The 21,686-nt window shown below is 31.9% G+C and overlaps 1 protein-coding gene across 1 annotated transcript in view; it reads left to right on the plus strand.

Annotated features, from left to right (window-relative positions):
- The first annotated feature begins 509 nt into the window (after positions 1-509).
- The window catches only part of LOC134685160 (FAD synthase-like), a 47,240-nt gene continuing 26,063 nt past the window's right edge, over positions 510-21,686 (plus strand). The window contains exons 1-7 of the mRNA XM_063544637.1: positions 510-850; positions 6,704-6,798; positions 7,316-7,439; positions 8,016-8,128; positions 9,846-9,986; positions 10,789-10,937; positions 12,838-12,926. Of these exons, the coding sequence (XP_063400707.1) occupies positions 742-850; positions 6,704-6,798; positions 7,316-7,439; positions 8,016-8,128; positions 9,846-9,986; positions 10,789-10,937; positions 12,838-12,926 (820 nt within the window). The 5' untranslated portion in view covers positions 510-741. The remainder of the gene's footprint in view (positions 851-6,703; positions 6,799-7,315; positions 7,440-8,015; positions 8,129-9,845; positions 9,987-10,788; positions 10,938-12,837; positions 12,927-21,686) is intronic.

Consider the following 21,686-nt stretch of genomic DNA (forward strand, 5'->3'; position numbering starts at 1 on the left):
ATAGATATTGATAAACTGTAAACAGCAAAATTGTTCAAATGACCCCTTCATAAGTTATTGCCCTTTAAAGACAGATTCATGTTTAATTTTTTTTTACATTATTTGTAATCTTTTACAAAAATCTTCTTCTCTGAAACTCCTGGGCCAAACCATTATAGATAATGATATAAACTGTAAACAGCAAGAATGTTCAGTAAAGTAAGATCTACAAATAAGCAGAGACATGTATACTAAATTATTTATATGTCTCTGAAATAAGTAAGTAAATCCATAAAAACACATAAACCGAGAATTTTGTCATCAATTCTATTTATTTCTTTCATATTGTGGAGTGTCCTTAATTTATTTTTACTTCATCGCATAGACCAATGTGAGCGACACAGGCCCGGCGTCATGAGAGCCTCTAGTTTTTTTTTATAGTCAGGAGACCGATACATTTATTAACTGGAGTTTTGTGGTTTTACTTACTGAATAAAGTTTTTGGTTATTGGACTTACTATTTTAGATTGTAATTTTGCAAAATGTACATGGATTGATGATATGCATATAAACTTTATGTCATTTGAAAGATTGAAAAGTAAATTTTCCCTATTGCAATTTGCAAAGTTGACCAAACAGCCTAATAAGTCACATTGTTATCAGTTACAAATTGAAGGGCGATAACTCTAACTTTTCGTTGAACCAAGACTTGTGAAGATGCTCACCGTGCTGTTTATATGATGAAACATGAAAATATGACAGATGAATAGGTTTTCACGAATATCAGCGTGTAAGAGACTAAAAATTACAGTTAACCACATTGTAGGTAGAAGAATGACAACCAATAATGAATGCTCAGCTGGAATAATAGGTGAGAAAGTCTGACAGTAAGATACAAGTTCAACAGTTCAAATATAAAATGACTCATGTCGTTCCGAACTTGCAAGACTGCCATTGAAAAATAGGATAATGTTATCTAGCATTAAATTCTGGGATCATTTAATCACTTCAGAAGGAAGTTTAGTTCACCAAATATATAATGCTACAAAAAAAAAGCAACCCATGGGTTAAAAAGTTAAATATTATTATTCAAAACTTAGGTTTATCTTATTTGTCAAATGATAACCTTACTATTAAACCCCTGTTTGGTTTCATAAAACAAAGACTAACTGATCAGGGTTTTCAGGAACAACATGCAAATATTTCAGCATCTTCTAAATTAATATTTTTCCAGAGTGTCTACAAAATTAATGAACGGGCAGGTTATGTTGATGCTTTAAAAAATAGATCAGATCGATCATCATTATGTAAATTAAGAGTTAGTGCTCATAACCTTGCCATTGAAAGAGGAAGATATTTAAAAATGCCCAGAGATCAAAGAATTTGTGAAATCTGTAAAAGTGGCGAAATTGAAAATGAACAGCACATGTTGCTACACTGTAGCGGTTACTCCAGTATTAGAGAGTCTTTTGTATTAAAAATGTTTAATATTACAGGAAAAAGTGTAACCACATTGTGTGATAAAAATATAATAAATCTCATACTTAATAATACATCCTATAAGGCACTAAAATTATCTTCCTCTTTCGTAACAAATTGTTTTAATGCAAGAAGTAATCTATTGTAATAGATTTTCATTATACCTTTAATCGTTTATTCACATATATATATAATTGTTTGTATTTTACTACCATGTATAGCAAATTGTTTATCCATTCGGTCATTACCATTTATTGTAAATGCGTTTGTGCCAATAAAATATTGTCTATTGTCTATTGTCTATTGTAAAAAGAAAAAAAAATTTAACACAAACTGTGCTGTATTTGTAAACATTTATGGTATAAAATTAATATATGTACACTTTTCAGACCTAAAAAGTTGTTGTGCAAAATTTCAAGAGAGAAGAATACAGTAATTTTTTTTTGTCAAAGATGACACTTTAACTTTAAGGTACATGTGGACCCTTAGTCCAAATCATTATGACGTCTGGCAAGGCTATTTTTAGCTCACCTGACCTGAAAGGTCAAGTGAGCTTTTCTCATCACTTGGCGTCCGTCGTCCGTCGTCCTGCGTCCGTCGTCCGTCGTCCGTCGTCCGTAAACTTTTACAAAAATCTTCTCGTCTGAAACTACTGGGCCAAATTTTACCAAACTTGGCCACAATCATCCTTGGGGTATCTAGTTTAAAAAATGTGTCCGGTGACTTGGTCATCCAACCAAGATGGCCGCCATGGCTAAAAATAGAACACAGGGGTAAAATGTATATTTTGGCTTATATCTTTGAAACCAAAACATTTAGAGCAAATCTGACATGGGGTAAAATTGTTAATCAGGTCAAGATCTATCTGCCCTAGAATTTTCAGATGAATCGGACAACCGGTTGTTAGGTTGCTGCCCCTGAATTGGTTATTTTAAGGAAATTTTGCAGTTTTTGGTTATTATCTTGAATACTATTATAGATAGAGATGAACTGTAAACAGCAATAATGTTCAGCAAAGTAAAACCTACAAATAAGTTAACATGACCAAAATTGTCAGTCAACCCCTTAAGGAGTTATTGCCCTTTATAGTCAATTTTTAACAAATTTTCGTCAGTTTTTGTAATTTGTACAAAAATCTTCTTCTCTGAAACTACATGGCCAAATTTAACCAAACTTGGCGATAATTATCATTGTGGTATATAGTTTGAAAAATGTGTCCAATGACACCGCCTACCAAACAAAATGGCCGACATGGCTAAAATTAGAACATAGTGGTAAAATGCAGTTTTTGATTTATATCTTTAAAACTAAGACATTTAGGGCAAATCTTTTAAGATTTAAATGTCCATCAGAATAAGATCTATATTCTTGCAAATTTTCAGATGAATCTGACAACTCGTTATTGGGTTGCTGCCCTAAAATTGGTAATTTTAAGGAAATTTTGCAGTTTTTGGTTATTATCTTGAATACTATTATAGATAGAGATAAACTGAAAACAGCAATTTTGTTAAGCAAAGTAGGATCTACAAATAAGTCAACATGATAAAAATTGTAAGAGTACCCCTTAAGGAGTTATTGCCCTTTATAGTCAATTTTGAACAAATTTTCGTCATTTTTGTAACTTGTACAAAAATATTCTTTTCTAAAACTATGGGCCATATTAAACTAAACGTGGCCACAATCATCACTATGGTATATATTTAAAAAAAAGTGTCCGACATCAGTAAATACAGTAACAGGTGAGCGACACAGGCTCTTGAGAGCCTCTAGTTTTTTTCTGGGACGCCTTCCTACGACGTGGGAAGGCGTCCCAGAAAAAAAATAAAAATAGCCTTGCCAAACGTCATGATTGGACTAGTGGACCCTATGGCTGAAATGGCCGTATTTTTACCTCAAAATTTACTCTGAGTACAGACAAACCTGCGCATCTGTAAAAAAAAATCAGACATAGCATGCCCTAGATAAATGAATTTTAAGTATGTTTTATGTTTTAGAAAAATAAAAACTTACCAGGATTTTGCCGTGCACTTTTTTTCATTCCTCCAGAAGGTGTAAAAAAAAACTATTAGTTGGGAAACAGGTTTGAGAACTTCCCCACAGGTAAAAATTAAAGTGAGCTTTTTTAATTGACATGGACATTTGATAGACAATAGATACCTGACAATAACTGGATAATTAAACTGTGTACCTGAGTGGACCATATCAAGGTAAACTCAGCTATTTGTTAATTTTATCATCTTCTGCAGAGACGAAAAAAAGTGTACGGCAAAATCCAGTTTAGTTAAGAATTTTCTACATCATACAATGCATTTGAATTCTATTTATCTAGGGCATGCTATGCCTTAAAACTTTTTCAGATGCACAGGTTTGCCTGTAATCAGAGAAAATTTTGAGGTGAAAATACGGCCATTTTAGCCATAGGGTCCACATGAACCTTAACCCTCTTGCTGCAAAAGGGACATTTATGGCTACTACACACAAATCTTGTTGATTGTGTAGAACGTCTAAGGTCCATTGTAACGTCACAATACTCCGGGCACTGACAACATCAAAAGAAGGCATTCTTTGGAGAATTTGTTTTACGATTTTTTCGAACATCTATCAATCAGAATATCTTATATAAATCAATAATCGTATTCCTAGTAAATAACCACAAAAAAGGTAAATGTTATACTTGATTACACGAAATAATAATATTCATTCACAATACACCATACACGCTTTATTTAAAAGAACGATAATTTATTTAGGGCTCAAATACCACGATTGAAATCTCAGTATTTTTTTTGGTAAAAGTACACACATGTTAACCGATGTACTTGTATTGCCATCAGGCCTGGGGCCATTACATTGCAATGTAATGCATTACATTACAATTACTTTGTTATTCTTCCATTACAATTACAATTATAATTACATTTTTTCTCACATGTAATACATTACATTACAATTACTTTGCCTGTGTAATGCATTACATTACATATTACTTTTTCAATAAAAAAAACAAAAAGCATTTCAAAAACAGAGGTATATGTACATATGTATACAGTGTTAGGTACATAGACTTCAAATACTGGTTAATTAATATGTCCATTGCACTTTATCATCATAAGTGGTTTAAATGTGATGCCATTAAGAGAACAGCGATCAGTTCTTTTTTCACATTTCCGGCAATACTTAAAAGCCTTTCTACAGGAGTTTATGTGTGGAAAATGGCTAAATACTTGATAGCTGTATTAGCCAAAGAAGAAAGGCACACTGAATTTGACTTCCATTATTCCAGTGCATTGATTGAAATTTCTTCACATGGCTCAGACAAGTAGATGTCAACATCATGTACTGCACCGTATCTGTGTCTTTACCTTTGATTGAGTAGTAGGAGGCATGAAACTGAAAAAGTCACTTTCAAGTTTCTTAGGTGGTGGTAAAAAATAAATAAATTATCATATAATTTTGTTTCTAACATTGATCACTTAATCATTAAGACATCATTAATGATTTCAAAGGGATATAATAAATGTGTCATTAAAGGATTATCTTGTTAAATGCCTAAGGGTTCTGTGAGGACAAACATAAGTTGAGAAGATTTGATTGCAATAAAAACATTGTGATATTAATTAGGTGAAATAACAACTCAGGCAGGACCCAACCCACAGTTTGGTTTAAAAATGTTGTTTAATATATTCAATATTTCATTAAAATACATGTAAGGTGTGTATAGAATTATTATTATTTTTTTCATTGATCTATATAGTTTTGTTTAATAATTTTTTTTTATAAGATTTTTCATAGACCACCAAACACCAAAATATTCCCTTATCATATTAAACAAATATCAGAAACCAAGATCAAAGACTTGATATTTTGAACCATTTTATATTTCTTACCTTAATGTGTGTTTTAAAGATTAATGTAAATTATTTAATACAGTTATTAACTGTGACAAAAATTAATTTTATTCCATTCTTTCTTTTGTTTTTGTTGATATTTTATTTTTATGATACAATATTCTTCAATTTTATCTATTTTACCAATTTGTAATGAAAAGTAATGTTCTGTAATGGAGGCATTACATCAATTTTTAAACTAAAGTAATCATTACATTACATGTAATTGTAATGCAGAAAATGTGCATTACAAATTACTTTGCATTACATCCAAAAAATGTAATATTACAATGCATTACAATTACAAATTACCATTACCCCAGGCCTGATTGCCATACGATATTTGAATACATTTTAAACCTGTGGGGATGTTAATATAAATGTGTAGTAGACACAAATTTTTATAATTTCTATTCATATATATATCATAGATATCCTTTCCCAGTGGCAAATTCTTTTTTCTGGCATTCATGACAGATCTTTTACTTTGTAGGACCCACTGAGCAATAGATTTATGGTGTATTGAATTTCAGACGTCCTTAATATTGCATGAAATATTTGCCACTGCACGTTGAGAAGAGAACACTTTCTCAATTAACAGATTTTAAAGCAATTTGTTTATTATTTTCACTTCATTTTAAGACAAGAAAGTTAGAAAAAAAATATTTCCAAGGTTAAAAGTTGTATTTTTAAATAATGTATTAAAAACATCGTTTATGACAATCTTAGAGCAATAACTTCCGTAAAATTACTTATACATCGCTTTTCATAAATACCGCTACATTGAAATGTGAAAAACTATGGACGGTGGGAAAGCACAGTTCTACACAGAGACATAAGTTTTGCAACGTCACAGATAAGAAACGTCAAGATGCTTTTGGCGCGACAAAGCAAGAAAAAAACTCAAGAGGGTTAAATAAATAAATAAGACTATGACCTCGTAGTTCAGTTTTTGGGGTTTTTACTTTTTACATGCCTAAGAAAACCAAAAAATACAAACAGCAGTCACAAAAATACTTTATAAAATATTTAATTGAACTATATCTAGAAAAAAATCTCAAAACTTTCTGAAAATTCAAGATGATTCCAAAATACGTAGCAAATTTTCAAAGATGCTTGATTGGATCAGGGACTTTCCCCTGATTGGATACTGATGGATGTGCTGTCAGATGGGATGGCTTATGAAAATCAAATAACAAAGTATTTAACTCCCTGCTTTTTCATTCATTCACTATCATGACTATAGATACACTTTATATAGACAATAGACAATTTTTATTAGCCCAAACACATTTACATTAAATGGTTATGACATACAGTCATGACAGTATTAAGACAATAAAGCTTTTTAATTTCAGTTATTGGTGATGAAATTCTCAAAGGACAAACAGAAGACACAAATTCCCACTTTATCTGCAAACATTTGTTCTCTCTTGGTGTCAAAGTGAAAAAGGTAAATACTTTATATAAATTGTATAGTTTGTTATAACCTCTGATGATCTCAGTGTTCTCCCTAGGGCCTTAAAGAACCATAGTACCCTGGTGCCTTATTGTTTTACCATGGTGCTTCCTTCGATGATTTTAATAGAACATATAGGAGCCATGGCATGGTGATATATTTTTGGGAAAACCAGTGCTATTATGTAATTGTTAATTTCCAGGGTGCTATTCGAAAATTCTTGGGAGAACACAGACACTCTGGTATATTCACTCCTACTGAAAAAAATTGTGAAAAAATTGTGAATACACTCATTAAAAATAAACCAAAGATTTAACAAAAAAGTGAGGAAATGATTGTTTTTTTTGTATTTTAGATATCTGAAATTGTGAATACACTCATTAAAAATAAACCAAAGATTTAAAAAAAAAGTGAGGAAATGATTGTTTTTTTTTGTATTTTAGATATCTGTGATAGGAGATGACTTGGATACCATTGCCCGTGAAGTCTCATTGTTTTTTTTCTACTTCAGATATCTGTGATAGGAGATGACTTGGATACCATTGCTCAGGAAGTCTCGTTGTTTTCTAAGTCATTCACACATGTTATAACAACTGGTGGTATAGGACCAACACATGATGACAAAACTTTTGAAGGTGAAAATATATGTCATTTGTGTGCAGTTAAGCTTCATGAACTTGATAATTAATTCTAAGCTGGCTGTAAATGAATTAAACTGAGACTACTAAAGAGAGTCATAAACATGATTATGATATTTTGGGAAATATACAGGTGATAGTAAAGAAAAAAATATTCAACTAAGAATATTGATGCACGCTGTCTGTTAAAGACTGAATAACATGAAGAAAACAACACCATAACATCAATATGTAAACTTTATACTATATATACTGTATTTGTCAAGCTCCTAATTGCCGTGTATAGAAAAATTGTGAACGGTATTTTAATAAAAGATATAAAAATATGGCAAAATAAATAACCTATAAAAAGCTGAAATATATGAAGATAGGGAGTTGAAATCATCTTGACATTTTTTTATGAATGAATTCTTTATTACATTTATCTTCAGGTGATATTTAATGTATACGATATTTAAGAATTTGGTATTACCAATAACTTTTTATTGTTACCTAGGTAATATCCACCAGTTTGCATACAGGTTTTTTCACTGTTGTAGCAATTATAGTATAGTTTTTCTGTATTTATTCCAGGTATTGCTAAAGCCTTTGACGATGTTTTAGAACCAAACCCTGTGTTAGTGGAGTTGTGTAAAGAATACTTTGGACCTGCATCAATGGATTCACCTAAAATGAAACTTGCAATGGTAACTTGGATAATAAGATCAACTGCTTTGTTAAGCTGAAATAGTTTAGGAGGAGGCATTAAGTCTGTTTGTACGTCCCAAAATTGTTTTTCATTATTTAACTTTAGTTTTCCTCAACCAAATGTTATGAAATTTATACACATTGAATGCTTATTACCACAAAATACAGATCAAGTTCAATTTTGGATGGCACCATTTTTACCATTGTCGAGTTATACCCTTTCTAACCACATATGCAAGAACAAGAATCATCATCTAGTTATCAGTAAAAGCACTTTTACTGGACATAAAGCTATATATATGGATGTTTTCTTCTGATCATTTTTAGCTCACCTGGCCCAAAGGGCAAAGTGAGCTTTTCTCATCACTTGGCGTTCGGCGTCCGGCGTCGTCCGTCGTCCGTCGTCCGTCGTCGTCGTCGTCCGTCATTAGCTTTTACAAAAATCATATCCTCTGAAACTACTGGGCCAAATTAAACCAAACTTGGCCACAATCATTATTGGGGTATTTAGTTTAAAAAATGTGTCCGGTGACCCGGCCAACCATCCAAGATGGCCGCCATGGCTAAAAATAGAACATAGGGGTAAAATGCAGTTTTTGGCTTATAACTCAAAAACCAAAGCATTTACAGCAAATCTGACACGGGGTAAAATTGTTTATCAGGTCAAGATCTATCTGCCCTGAAATTTTGAGATGAATTGGACAACCCATTGTTGGGTTGCTGCCCCTGATTTGGTAATTTTAAGGAAATCTTGCTGTTTTTGGTTATTATCTTGAATATAATAATAGATAGAGATAAACTGTATACAGCAATAATGTTCAGCAAAGTAAGATTTACAAATAAGTCAACATGACCAAAATAGTCAGTTGACCCCTTTAGGAGTTATTGCCCTTTATAGTCAATTTTAAACCACTTTTCGTAAATCTTTGTAATCTTTTAGAAAAATCTTCTCCTCTGAAACTACTGGGCCAAATAAATCCAAACTTGGCCACAATCATCTTTGGGGTATCTAGTTTGAAAAATGTGTCTGATGATCCTGCAATCCAACCAAGATGGCCGCCACGGCTAAAAATAGAACAAAGGTGTAAAATGCAGTTTTTGGCTTATTACTCAAAAGCAAAGCATTTAGAGGAAATCTGGCGTAGGGAAATTGTTAATCAGGTAAAGATCTATCTGCCCTAAAATTTTCAGATGGATCGGACATTCTGTTGTTAGGTTGCTGCCCCTGAATTAGAAATTTTGCCGTCTTTGGTTATTATTTTGAATATTATTATAGATAGAGATAAACTGTAAACAAAAATAATGTACAGCAAAGTGATACCTTAAAATTAGTTAACTTGACCAAAATGGTCAATTGACCCCCTAAGGAGTTATTGTCCTTAATAGTCAACTTTTAACAATTTTCATAAAATTTGTAAATTTTTACTAACATTACTAAAACTACTGGGCCAAGTTCATTATAGATAGAGATAATTGTTAGCAGCAAGAATGTACAGTAAAGTAAGATGTACAAACACATTACCATCACCAAAACACAAAGTTGTCATGAATCCATCTGCGTCCTTTGTTTAATATTCGCATAGACCAAGGTGAGCGACACAGGCTCATTAGAGCCTCTAGTTTTAGCATGATCCATATATAATCAATTCCATTTCCTGGTTAAACATAAATCAAACATAACTGAATTGGAAAAAATTTATGAGAAACATATTTCAGGTACCAAAGTCAGCGACTACAGTGTATGGTTATCACCCAGAGACAGGACAGAAAAACAAATTCCCATTAGTGACTATTAAAAATGTTTACATATTCCCCGGAGTACCCCAGTTATTAGAAAGATCATTTGTCACATTAGAGGTAGGTGAATTATGTTCAATTGTCTTTGTTGTTTTCTTTTTTGATTTATCATCTTCTTCATGAATGGTTATGGATTAATGACCTGGTTGCATAAAGTGCAAATTTGGCTAGGTTGATGAGCAGTCAGGAAAAAAGGCTACCTGTTTTATGGTAATAGTTTTCTTTTGAATTTTCAAATCATAACTTTAAACTTTAAAAACATGCAACACTTGTACAATAAGTGTAAATATTTAAGAATTTGTTTTCCAAAATTTATAGTTAGTAAACAATAGTTCTTTATTAGTTGCAATCTCAATTGAGAGTACCAATTTGGGTAATCATCTCCTGCAATACACCTTATCGCTATTTATCCGCCATTACTGGATATCACACAGGTTCCCGTAAAATTTTGACGTCAAAATACAAAATATCTGACGCCGCAATGGAAAAGTGAATGTAGTATGCGTCAAAAGTTCAAGCGGCCGGGTCAGTCGGGATTAGCGATAAGGTGTATTTTCTCCTTTTATAAGATATTTGTATATACATGAATATAAAAAGATGTGCACTGCACTAAGTGGTCACATTTGGACAATTTTATCAAAGGTTATTGAAATTTAGATCTTAAAGTATTTCCATTTTAAAAAAAACTTTCAGATAAAGTCATGTAGGTGCAGTTATAATCAAGAAAGGTTTATTTTGGCTTATATCTTTAAAACATAGTGACACAATAAATAAAAATTTGTTAAGCTCTGTAATTTCATTTTTAATGGATCTTTAATAATTTTGTTTCTATAATATTGTTATACACTGATATCTGTTTCAGCATTTGTTCAAAAACCCTTCAAAAGATTTTTATACTAGAGAGATATATGTTGACAAAGATGAGGTATCAATAGCTGACATCCTAAACACTGTAGACAGTAAACACAATAATACAGTTATACTTGGGTCCTATCCTGACTTCATTAATAGGTATGTACATTGGCTAGAGGTATAGGGGGAGGGTTGAGATCTCACAAACATGTTTAACCTCGCCACATTTTTGCACCTGTCCCAAGTCAGGAGCCTCTGGTCTTTATAACTCAGGGATGATTCCAGGTGTTTTCAAATGGGTCCCCTGAACATCAAATTGGGAATTTTTATTCTAATTGGGAATTTTTTAAGCATAAAAGCTATGACGAAATAACATCATTTTCCTGTAAAAACAGAAAATGTATATTATTAAGTTTAACCTGTACACTGATGTTCATGTAAGTTGTAACATTTTGAATAATTCTGGATGGGCTACTGTTATTACGTGAATATCATTGAACATGATGCACTAGTCTATCATCTTAGCTATAGTTACCTATGCCTATTTTAGACATATTTCAGCTAACATTAACCACTGAAAAAAATCATTCATCTGGGATTTTTTCAACAGCAGGTCATCTCTATAAATTTACCCTGATTCAAATGGATTTCAAATTGAACTGGTCAATTGTCAAATTCAGAAAAGCAATTACAAAAGTTCATATAATTAATTGATAAGATATTTAAAGCATTGAACCAGTGTTCTTTAAACTTATTTGGATCATCTTCAAAACTTTTGAAATATTTCCATAATGATGACATTGTATTTCATGAATGGTCTATCATCAACATTATTTTCAAAAAGCGCTCAAACTTTTGTCTTTTTAGGAAATATTTCTTTTACAAAACAAGTTTTCATCATATTATATAACCGGCTCTGCTGGATCATCTGCTTTTACGAGATCGGTGCATATTAAACTTTATCCATCAATGTTATATAAAAATTTGAATTTGCTCTCTGCCGAGGTTTGCTTTGACACCAATTTTTATCAACCTGCTGGGCGATCTGCTTTTACAAGATCAAATACTCCCATAACATATTAATCAATTGAATTCGGCTGCTAAAATTGTTTGCCACATGTTGACAAAATTAAATCGTTGGTAAACAGTATTCTTATCCAAATTTTAAAATGTTTTGACAACAAACTATGAAAAATTATAGTTGCCTAATAATCGGTGACAGAAACTTTTCCAGATATATCAATTTTTGTTTTATTTTCCTGAATTGGGAATTCATTTTCATGTACAATTTTTTGGGGCCGCAGGCTGATTAAAGGGCCGCTCAGCGGCCCTAAAGTATATAGTGGAATTATCATCCCTGTTGTTAGTCTTGTATTATTTTAATTTTAGTTTCTTGTGTACAATTTGGAAATTAGTATGGCGTTTATTTTCACTGAACTAGTATATATTTGTTTAGGGGCCAGCTGAATGACGCCTCCAGGTGCGGGAATTTCTCGCTACATTGAAGACCTGTTCGTGACCTTCTGCTGTTGTTTTTTCTATGGTCGGTTTGTTGTCTTTTTGACACATTCCCCATTTCCATTCTTTATTTTATGTAACTGTAGAGTTTTATGTCATAGAACAATCATACTGTTTAAACAAATGAAGTGTTGATATAGAAAGGTAAATTCATACTGGGATCTTACCAACACTCTATTTATATGTGTGGCAGTCATTTGTAAATTTTCAGCACAATCTTCTCAGTAACTACACATCAAAACTTTCTGAAATTTGGAATCGAGGTTCATGTAAGCATGTGTTACTGTATAGTGCATTTGCATTGCTCTTCCACATGCTGTTCTTAAGTTCAGATGTACAAAATGTATTCTGACACATGCTGATATTAAATCAAATTTTTGTTTTAATTTTCTCAGGACCTACATATTAACTTTTCTTAAACTTTGTGCCAAATAAAACAATGAACAATTACAAACCTTGAGTTATTGAGGTTCCTTGTTATTGGGTATAGAAACAATAATTATAATTATAAAGATTGAAATGTAATTTTGTTTTGTTTTAGTTACTACAAAGTAAAGCTAGTACTTGAGTCTGAGACAAAGAAAGATTTAGATGATGCTTGTCAAACTTTGACCCAGAGTCTTCCTAAAGGTAAGTGAAAGCTTTGCATTTGTAGAGATTTACAGGGAATTCTGTCTCAATCCAGGACCTTGAGAACTGCATGAAGACTTCATTTTGAGATAGTGGTATTCAGATTTTACTGGATAAATTACTGAAGAATGTTCATTGTATGGGTTATTACAAGAGTAATGTATTGTCAGGTTGTCTTTATACCTGGAAAAACTTCCATTGAAATCAATGTAAAATGCCATGATTGTAGAAACTGAATAATTTGGGTTTTACCAAATACTTTCAATCAAATTTGTGTTTTAAAATTGAATTCATGGTATATTAACTTACTTCTCATTCAATATTAATAATTTGTTAATGCTACATGGATAGGACATAGAAATTGCAAGGAATGCAAATTTTGCAGGACTCGTTTTTCCAAAACATTGGTTTTGCAATAAATACAGGGTTAATGTATTAAACTCATTCAGAACTGTTTGAAATGCCTAGTTTATCACACATTTCTGTATCAGATGTTTAGTTTGCTGTAAAAACAACTTTTATAATATTTTGATATAACTAACAAGACAAAGCTTAAATAACTTTTTCAGTATAGCTCTAATGATGTGTCTTTCAAGTCTTAATTTTTCTCTGAAATGCAAGTTAATAACACAAATTTAATTTTAAACCATAAACAGATTAAAAGTATTTGGTAAAAACCAAATTATACACATTCTTAACAATCATGTCATTTTACATTGTTTTCAATGGAAGTATTGCAATACTTTTTTTTCCAGTTGTATAGTTAACACAGAGATCTGTTTATATTCCATACATAACAAGGGTGTTATTGCTCACCACAACATTGGCCTAAAGTTGACTATCTTACTAATCTTATGAAACAACCATTACTTTTAATATTTGCATGCCCCTGCATGGTTTTTGTTATCAAACTTAAGTTTGCTTAAATCCAATTTTATGAAACTTATATACAATTCTTATTACAACAAAACACAAATTAAGTTTGAATATTGGTGATGTCACTTTTTACCAAGTTATGTCCCTGTATAAATAGATAAATTGCTGAATTGAACCTTTTGTTCTCTAACATAAGTTTGCCTCAACCAAATTTTATGAAACTAATATGCAATTTGCTTGTTAACACAAAACACAAATAAAGCTTGTTTATGTATTTTGCACTTTAACATTCTAGAGTTATGCCTCTTTACAAATTTTGGAAAAATTGCTGAAATTAATGTTTCCATTCTCCAACTTTTGTTTGCCTCAATTAAGCTATAAATCTTTTATGCCATGTTTATTACCACAATGCAAGGATAAAGTTTGAATTTTTGTAGCCTCACTTTTACGGTTTTACCATTTTTGAATTATGTCCCTTTATATAATGTTTTATGCTAGCAGGGGCATCATGGACCTGAAAAAAAGACTAAGAAATTGTTTGTAGTCATGTATAACACGCACCCCTCTTACAAGAAACATGACCTAGGGTATAAATGTGCGCGTTATACATACCAAAAGAAGGTAGACACATTTCCCATTTATTTCTTTATTCTAAACCTTTTGAACTAAGAAAGTCTGATAGGCAAGTAAATAATATTGTTCCTCAACTAGAAGTTGTTGTATCAATAATGAGTGCACGAACAAGTTACTCCATTACAAATTCATGATGTTAATGGTCTACCATGTTCAACACAGATGATAGAATCTCTGATTAATTACAATTTTAGAACTTTCATTTCTACAAGTTCAAACTTTTCACCCAAGTTTTCATGACAAAAATGTCATGCTTGTTAGTACTGTATCACTTTTTATATGCCCGTTTACGGGACTTATTATGGTATACCGTTGTAAATCACACACATAGCAAGTGCTTCAAATATAATCTTAATTACTAGGATTGTCAGTTTTCCAAATCAAAGGTCATTGTTCTCTCTGCTCTCTGGGCTAGCTGGCTCCTGCCACCAATAAAAATTGTCAGTGCTTAAAGTGGTGTTAAACACCAATCTTTTATTGATTGAATGATAGAAATATGCTCTGACACAACTTTGTTTAACAATTATACTTGTTAGTGTAATAGAGGTTCTATATACGACAAATCTATCTATAAAAGGTTCTTTACAAAAAGGATTACATTGTATGGTAGCATTGTAGAGAAAGCTTGTCAGCAATATCATGAATAAAGAAGATTTGTCTTGCAACAATTGGCATCATTTTCAAAGAAGTAAAATCTGATATCGTTATTTTAAAAGTTCAATAAAAATAAGTCGCCTAGTAGTTAATGAAAAAAGCTTGTATGTTACTTTCTATTTTCATAAAAAAAATGGACATAATAAATGCAATTACATATTTTCATCAAAATAAGTGCAGTGATTCCCCATGTTATGATGTATGGTGATATATGTATTATGTGACTTTTAGTAGGTCAAGGATACCAATAGTTCCATAAACAATTATGTTTAGTTGTCATGAAAAGTACCCTTTGTGCAGAGAAAAATCATTTTAAATGCAAGCATTAAATGATAAAACTGTTGAAATGAATTCCAAAAATCATATTGTTAATATGTTTTTTACATTTTCATAGCTATTTCTAGTCTTTAATAGAATATAGAATTAATTGACAGTTTACAAGTACTTTGTTTGACAAATGACATCTGTATTATTCAATGACATGTAAAAGTTGCATTTGTAATCAAATGTCAGTAGGTGAACGAAACAATCAATATGATTTATTCACAGATGTAGATTTAGTACCAACATGCACTTGTACAATATGCTGGTAACATAATAAATAACTGAGAAAAATTGTATAAAGTATGTGTAAAGATTGGGTCAATAAATCAAACTTTTCATTATTTGCTGTTATATCAAACAGATATTGATTTCATTACAGCATTGTAAAGTTGAAAAATATAATCAATAATACAATCTGAAAATTTATTTAAATCATTTCTCAGGGGCGGATTTAAGCGGGGGCGTGGTGGGCATGTGCCCCCCCCCCCCCCCTAAAATTTGGAAAGCATGGGTTGTCTTCTAACTTATTTTTACGTATCAGAAGAGACCATTCCATCCTTTTTAACATTGAAAGTATATAAAACAGTCAGTTTAACAGAATCAACGTCATTATCAATCAACTGACCTAAGATTTATGTAAGTTCTATCGATATTAAATACCTAAAAAGAAGGTGTCAAACGCGAAGCTGCGTTTGATGACAAATAAAATAGATGTTTAGCAGTTGAAGTACAAACAATTGTTACATTATTGTTACATTGTATTTGCGGTTTTTATAATCAATTTCTTTGATAATCAAAGTTCCAAAGCATCCCTAACTGCGTTCCTCACTTTCACAATTTCATCATGGCACGGCCAAGAATCCAGTTCAGGTGAGATTCTTTCTTAATGTAGAAATACTTTTCCAAGCAAAGGGTTAGTTTATAATTTGTATCTCTGTGTCTTTATATATTTCTAACTATTAAATGTAACCTGAAAATTTTTCTGAATTATGTACCACATTATTACATGCATGGGATTCTCAGAAAATAAACATAACTACGTTAACACATCTCATTCTGTTTGTATGTGGTTTGTGGCGAACACTGTATATATAAAGTCTGACATGACCTCCGAAAATCAAAAAAGTAAAAACAGATAAATTATGCAGATCATTTCAAAATCACGGAGAAAAGTAGAAATTTCCGTTTTCAAAATCTAATACTAGTATTGGTCAGGTAAGTTGTTGTGATTTGTCTCGTCTCAACTTGCTTCCCTCGGTCCGGCCTGTCTATCTGTTAACTCTTCACATTTCAATCGTCTTAACCAAGATTGTTGGGGCTGGTGTTATGGAGTGTTAAAGTAATTCTAAAGTGAACTGGTTTCATTTCACATTATTTAAACCATGTACAATTGGCTTTGACACATTGACGATATGCAAACAAGGGTTATATTTTTTTGTGATGATTCTATATTTCTTTTTGTCACAACTACCAGCACCATGTCTTTCAAGGATTAGTTGAGATATTGCTATATAGATCATTTTACAATAAGTGCTGGTGTCTTAATTGTAAATTGGTTTGCATAGGAACACAGAATCAAAATAAAATGTTTGAATGATCTTCAGATTCTGTTTTTTGGGCTGCAGCTTTATAACTGTAGCTTTATAAACTTATATATATATAAGCTACAGTTAAGAGATTCATATCGCATATTATGCAATATGAATCTCTTAGTGCGTAAGTTAGAGGTGTAAGGAGATTGTTGTAGATTTTTCTGATTTGTAGGAGACCTGGCCGTCATAACATGAAGTTCTTTGCAGAACAGGAACTAATTATTTTACATCTGTCCGTCCATCTGCTAGTCAGTCACTATAGTGATTGTAGATTGTTGACAGGGTGGATTTAGGCGGTTTCTGCTTGAAACTTTAATTTCTCGCTAATTTTACCTCACATTACTCACTCACTCACTGTTCGAAATACCTACATTGCATCCTTGCAGGGGAATATTTCAATAATTTTACCTCAAAAAATTTTCCCCTCCCTCTGCTCAGCGAATATAAAAATTTGCCCCCTCTTAATCCAAAGTCCTGCATCAGCCCCTGTTTCTGGTTGTTAAAATTCTTTATGCTAGAGGTTTTCACCAAAATTTTGATTTAAAACAAGCCACTTATTTGATTATATTTACTCCAGAATATTTGATTGATTGATTTTTTGGAAAATGCAAAATTAATGATTCTGGATTCTGGACTTATTATGATATGTCATCTATGATTCTTAAGTTCTCAGGACCGTTACATCTGTTTTTGTCAGATGATGGATGAACTTGTACTGAATCTGGGATAATGAAATGAAAATCACCTTCAGTATTATTTTATTAATTTAAAATTACTACTATTATGAACTCCCACCAAGAGTTCAGTACAAAAGGATAATCACCAAAATACATAAATACATTATTTTTTTTAATCATATGAATTACATTTAATGACACATAAGCCTAACCAATGCAGTTTCTTGTGAGCTGATTCCAGAATTATCTTTACACCTTTGTACGATTAACTCTTCAAGGCATTTTTAATTCTAAAAATTTTGAAGATACATTATAGTTAGTTGGAAAAAAATTGAATAAATAATGCAGTTTTAGTCGCTGATCCAGGGAAAAGGAGGGGGTCTGGAGTTTGGACCCCCTTTTTAGCTGATGAAATCATTTATATGGGGACATATGGTTTGAACCACCATTTATTCTGGGTTGTAACCCCTCCCCCTTCTTTTGAAAGGAAGTAAAAATTATAGCCCCCCCTGTCCATTCCCTTGAATAAATCAAGTTTGTAGCACATATAATTTATGTGATAGTGAGTAGAAAAGAGTAACTGGAGTTTCTAATGTACTTTTCAAATACTGAAGATGATTTGATTTCGTGTGGCCTTCGAAGCTTTGGTCATGACAAATTATTGAAATTGATGTAAAAACATTAATGTATTCATTACACATGATATACATGAAACAGAGTTGAGCGTTCAGTAGTGTGAGATAAATAACCTTCTATTTTCAGATTAGTTTTATACATGCTTTTGATATAACCCATATATATAAGGTTTCTCTACATTCTAAAGTTATCTCTGTCCTCATTAAGACATCAGTCCGTGATTTAGTACAGATTAAAGGATTGACGGATATTAGTGATGTCAGGTAATATTACAGGTAAGATGTCTCACTTGTTCTGTAATTATTGATAATTATTTACCATCTGTATGGTGTTAAATCATTTTATGTCACTGTATGTATCATTTACTCTCCATTACTGGTGTAAATTCATTTTATTTCACTGTATGTATATACTGTTCAGTCAGTGTCAGTATTAAAGTTCACAATCCGCTTTCTATTTTATTATGGATAAATTGTGACCATATCATATAAAGTCAATATGACTTATATAATGTTTGGTAATTCTCAAGGTATGTTTGATATTCATATTTGAAATACAATTATAATGCTCCTGTAGATATTTTTATTGAATACTATAATTTATGCTTGTAGCACTTTATAATATACAAGGGTTTAGTTATTTCCAAAGTCATGGTGTACTGTATTCACTTTGATAGTTTGTTAAAAACATTGAAAGTAGCACACATATTAGGATAGGTTTCAATCATATTTTATCATAGTCCGAGATTACTCTGACGTCCAACGGCTGTTTCCCATGGCCCCAGCTTGTCTGGCAAAACAGCCGTTGGACGTCAGAGTAATCTCGGACTAATTTTATCATTGTCCAAATTAACACATCAATCTGTATTGAAAGAATAGGTAGATTAAGAAGGTAAACAAAATATATGTCAAAAGGAACATGTGAGCTTTCGTCCCAGTTAGAATCTGTTGATTCTTCTTCCAGTACTAATTAATAACTTAAATATTCTTCTCTGAAACTAGTCTGCCAATTGGAACGAAACTTGATCACAATGATCTTTGGGGTATTTTGATCCAGTCTACTTGAACCATCATGGCCATTAAGGCTAAAACATTGGGTGGAATGCAAGTATCCTTAATATTTTGTTAACTTTGTAAAGATAAAGGAAATCTGACAATGCATAAATGTTCAGCAATTGTAAATGTCTAAATTGAAAGAAATCAATCTGTTATATTTCAGTTAATAAAAGTGATAAATGCATTGTTTTTTCAATTTCAGTTGTAGTTCGACGAGTAAAGGTTGCAATTAAAATTTTAGAAAAATCTGAGACGTAGCCCATTTGCTGTTCTTTGACCTTAAAGGAGTTATTGCCCTTGCATGAAGGTTTTAATTCATTTTTATATGACTGCAATTTAAAAAAATGTCGTTGTCAGCGTCGACCAAAGACGGATTGTTTCCAGATAATAACTTTTGAAGAAGTAAAAAGAAATCAATAAAATTTTAACAAGGTTTATAACCACAAAAGGAAGCTTGGGATTGATTTTGGGGGTAATGGTCCCAAAGGTTTAGGAATTAGGGGCCCAAAGGGGCCAAACACTGTATTTATCTAGTCCAAGACAAAAAGTCCTGTATTAGTATTTCAATTGTTCTGAAATTGTACCACAATGTTTAATACCATAAGAAGAAGGTTATGATTTATTTCAAGGGGTTATTGGGCAAACAGTCTAAGAATTTCGGGCCAAAAACAATCATTTTTCTAGTTTCAAGACAATAACTTGTGTGTAACTAACTGTATGGATCTCGATGACGTTGTACCAAAAGTTTCCATATAACACAGGGAAGGCTGGGATTCAATTTGAGGTTAATTTTCCTGAATATATAAGAATAAGGGGCCAAAAAGAAGCATTTTACTAGTTTACAGACAATAACATGTGTTTAAGTGTATGGATCTCTATACATTTTTACAAGAAGGTTCAATATCATTAAAGGAAGGACAACGTTTGGATTGATTTTGGGCGTTATGGTCCCAATAGTTAAGGAATTAGGAGCCCAAAATAATAATTTTTGCGGTTTTCAAACTTAAATTATGTTAAAGTTTATGGATCTCTCTGAATTTCAACTAAAAGTTTCCATACCATGAAAAGATGGTTAGTATTGACTTTGGGGGGTTATGGCTCAAACTGTTTCAGACTTAGGGGCAAAAAAGGGAAAAACTAGGTATTTCTGGTCAATGAACAATTAAGACAATTTAAAAACATTGAAGGTAGGTAATTCTGAAATATTTAACATACAATGTTGAGTATGTTGGGATTCACCTCCCTCTCACTTCTTGTATATTATGTATAAAGAAATGTAAGGTTTGGACTAATTGCAAAAAAAGGTTGGTGGTAGCAGTTCTCAATTTTGTTTTCTTCAAATTTTTCCAATTTCAAAATTTTTCATTGCACAATATTGCACAATAGATTTGTAAGATCTTGACATTTGTTTTGTGTCAGAAACTCATATTATGTCAAAAATTTGATCACAATCAAAATTCAGAGCTGTATCAAGCTTGAATGGTGTGTCCATACTTGCCCCACCTGTTCAGGGTGGAACTTCTGCGGTTGTATAAAGCTGCGCCCTGCAGAGCACCTGGTTATGTTTTATGCAGAAACTATGGTAGATAGAGAGAAACTGTGTATATTAAAAGTGATCTGCAGGACAAGATCTACAAATAAATCAGATGACCTAAATCATTAGTGGACCCCTTGTACTGTATTTGCATGAATAAATTTACAATTTTGTTTTTTATACGACCGCAAATTTTGAAAAAATTTTCGTCGTATATTGCTATCACGTTGGCGTCGTCGTCGTTGTCGTCATCGTCGTCGTTGTCCGAATACTTTTAGTTTTCGCACTCTAACTTTAGTAAAAGTATATAGAAATCTATGAAATTTTAACACAAGGTTTATGACCATAAAAGGAAGGCTGGTATTGATTTTGGGAGTTTTAGTCCCAACATTTTAGGAATTAAGGGCCAAAAAGGGCCCAAATAAGCATTTTCTTGGTTTTCGCACTATAACTTTAGTTTAAGTTAATAGAAATCTATGAAATTTTGACACAAGGTTTATGACCACAAAAGAAAGGTTGGGATTGATTTTGGGAGTTTTGGTTTCAACAGTTTAGGAATTAGGGGCCAAAAAAGGGCCCAAATAAGCATTATTCTTGGTTTTCGTACAATAACTTTAGTTAAAGTAAATAGAAATCAATGAAATTTAAACACAATGTTTATGACCACAAAAGGAAGGTTGGTATTGATTTTGGGAGTTTCGGTCCCAACAGTTTAGGAATTAGGGGCCAAAAAGGGACCAAAATAAGCATTTTTCTTGGTTTTCGCACCATAGCGTTAG

This window comes from Mytilus trossulus, chromosome 9 (assembly GCF_036588685.1).
Source record: "Mytilus trossulus isolate FHL-02 chromosome 9, PNRI_Mtr1.1.1.hap1, whole genome shotgun sequence".
NCBI classification, from domain to species: Eukaryota; Metazoa; Mollusca; class Bivalvia; order Mytilida; family Mytilidae; genus Mytilus; species Mytilus trossulus.